The following is a 2,201-nucleotide window of genomic DNA, read 5'->3' as shown; positions in this document are numbered from 1 at the left end:
ATGTCACGTCGTGCAAAGAAGAGTGTGCGTCGCACGCCGGGATGGCCAGCACGTATGTGAACGTCAGCGACACTCGCCACGCTGCTATCCCGACTGCTAGCTGCTGATGCTGCTGCTACCGCTGCTACACTCACTGCCGATCCGTCTTTGTCACCTCGCACCCACTCCCTGGGACTCGCGTGAGGGCGTCGGCGCGGTTCTCTGAGGAGCGTACGAGCGTCACAGACATGACCAGCTCAAGTTCCGTCACCAGCTGCCGGATGACATCTACCCGACGGCGAATCAGCATCTCCCCATGAGCCTTGGTGCGAAGACGTGCCCGGCCACTCAGCGCATCGTCAATCCAGCGGTAGACAGTCGCAGAGTCTGTTCGCAGATCGATGGTTCGCATGCCCCACGCGATGGCCAGATTGACGCCACGAACTGCTGCGTCCAGCTCAGCCATGTTAATGTGGGAGCTCTCATCTCTTCTAATCCAGCATGCGTCCTCGATGGCAGCTCCTTGCGGTGTTTCCACAACAACACCGGCAGCGATAGAGCTGGCGTCGGTCCACACCACTGCCTGGTCTCCATGCACGCACCATTGCCCACAGCACGGATCTTCTTTGGACAGCCTGCTTGACACGTACTCCATCTGCTCGCACAGCGCGTCATCCCCGTCACGTCGTCCCAGCCCCGGGTACTAGCGTTCACCTGCCGTTTTATCCATGCCACTGCCGGTCGCAGCCAGCCGCCCACCGGCAAATGAGCGATCAGTCGCCCGCACCACGCAAACACTGCACGGCGGGTCACTTGTTTCGGTGGCGCGGCAACTGCGTTGTCTCGCGTCCATTGCAGTTCCCCGTTCACCGGACGTACGCGTAGACCCAGCAAGCGTGCCCCGTCCGCCACACGGACTGGCTGTTTACACTCCAGCCCGTAACTCGCGAAGTGTGCAGCAACCTGCTCTGCACTGACCAGGTCTTCATTCACGAGCAGGTCGTCTACGTACGGCAAAACTGCTTGTTCGATCTTAGAGTCTTGAGCCAGGATGGTCTTGACAACTGCTTTCATAACTTGTGGAGCGATGTTGAGGCCAAATCCAAGGCGCGTTAAGCAGTACCGCCGACCTCTCACCATCACGGTCTGGAAAGGCCACAACTGCTGATCTACACGCACCTGTAGATACGCCTTGCGTAGGTCGAGGACGGACACGTTCTCTCCATGCCGGCGCCACTTCCTTAGTTGGTCAGAGCATACGTCGCTGTCGGCAGTGAAGGCAGTCACGCAGTCATTTAGCTCACGGTAATCGAGTACGGGCCGCACCTTACCGCCATTGTTCTGCCGCACTGCCATGAGCGGTAGAAGCCCCCGAGGTGCCCCGTGCTGCTGCTCATCGTGAGGTACAAGCCAACCACTTGTAATCCACGACTCCAGCTCCTGGCAGAACGCCTGTCGCATGGAAAGGGGCACGTTGTACTGCTCCACTGTGTTGCCGAGACAGTCAGGGGCAGCACCATTCGTCCACTTCCACGTGACGATCCACGTCCGACTCACTGTGTTGAACTGCACGCTGAAGTCAGGGGCGTCCACCACCAATGGCGCAGGGGCAGCGGTGCACACAACCGTCGCTGTCCAGCGCCGCAGAATTGAACATCAGAGGCAGACTTCACCGTGACTCCACCAAGTGCCTCGATGCCTGCGATGCCAAGTACAACATCCGCGCCCAGGGGAGGCTGGCTCACCACCAGTGCTTCGAGTCTGGCACACAGGCCAGCAGGAGTCTCCACAGACACCTCGCCGACTCCAGTACACCGGAACGTGTCTCCACTGATGGTCGTTACGCTGGTGATCCGCGGTTGCCACCGCATGCAACACGAAGCGTGCACGATGGTCTCGGTGCTGCCTGTGTCAACGAGCACTTGACAACGACGTCCGTTGACTAACAGCTGCACCACTGGCAACGCGCCGCTCACTGGTTTCCGGAGGAGAACGCTGGCGCTGATGCGTCCCCTCCTACGTCGTTTCCCGTCCACGGGCATGCTGCAGCAAGATGCCCCGGCCGGCCGCAATTCCAGCAACGACGAGTGCGCCTCGGTGCTCTCACTTGTTGCTCGTGAAGCTGCTCTCTGGCCGTTGTTGGTTGACCACGAGCCTGTGTCACTACAGCTCCAGCAGCCACACCAGCAGCTACACTCTCATCAGAGAGTACAGCACGAGCC

General features: G+C 59.9%; 1 protein-coding gene across 1 annotated transcript in view; it reads right to left on the bottom strand.

Annotated features, from left to right (window-relative positions):
- The window catches only part of LOC123501711, an 11,956-nt gene extending 10,516 nt beyond the window's left edge, over nt 1-1,440 (bottom strand). Inside the window, exons 1-2 of the mRNA XM_045250716.1 lie at nt 582-1,440; nt 166-501 (exon numbers count right to left, since the gene is read on the bottom strand). Of these exons, the coding sequence (XP_045106651.1) occupies nt 166-501; nt 582-1,440 (1,195 nt within the window). The remainder of the gene's footprint in view (nt 1-165; nt 502-581) is intronic.
- Between the last annotated feature and the right edge of the window lie 761 nt (nt 1,441-2,201).

This window comes from Portunus trituberculatus, chromosome 9 (genome assembly GCF_017591435.1).
Source record: "Portunus trituberculatus isolate SZX2019 chromosome 9, ASM1759143v1, whole genome shotgun sequence".
Lineage (NCBI taxonomy): Eukaryota > Metazoa > Arthropoda > Malacostraca > Decapoda > Portunidae > Portunus > Portunus trituberculatus.
This window is presented reverse-complemented; position numbering and strand designations above follow the sequence as displayed.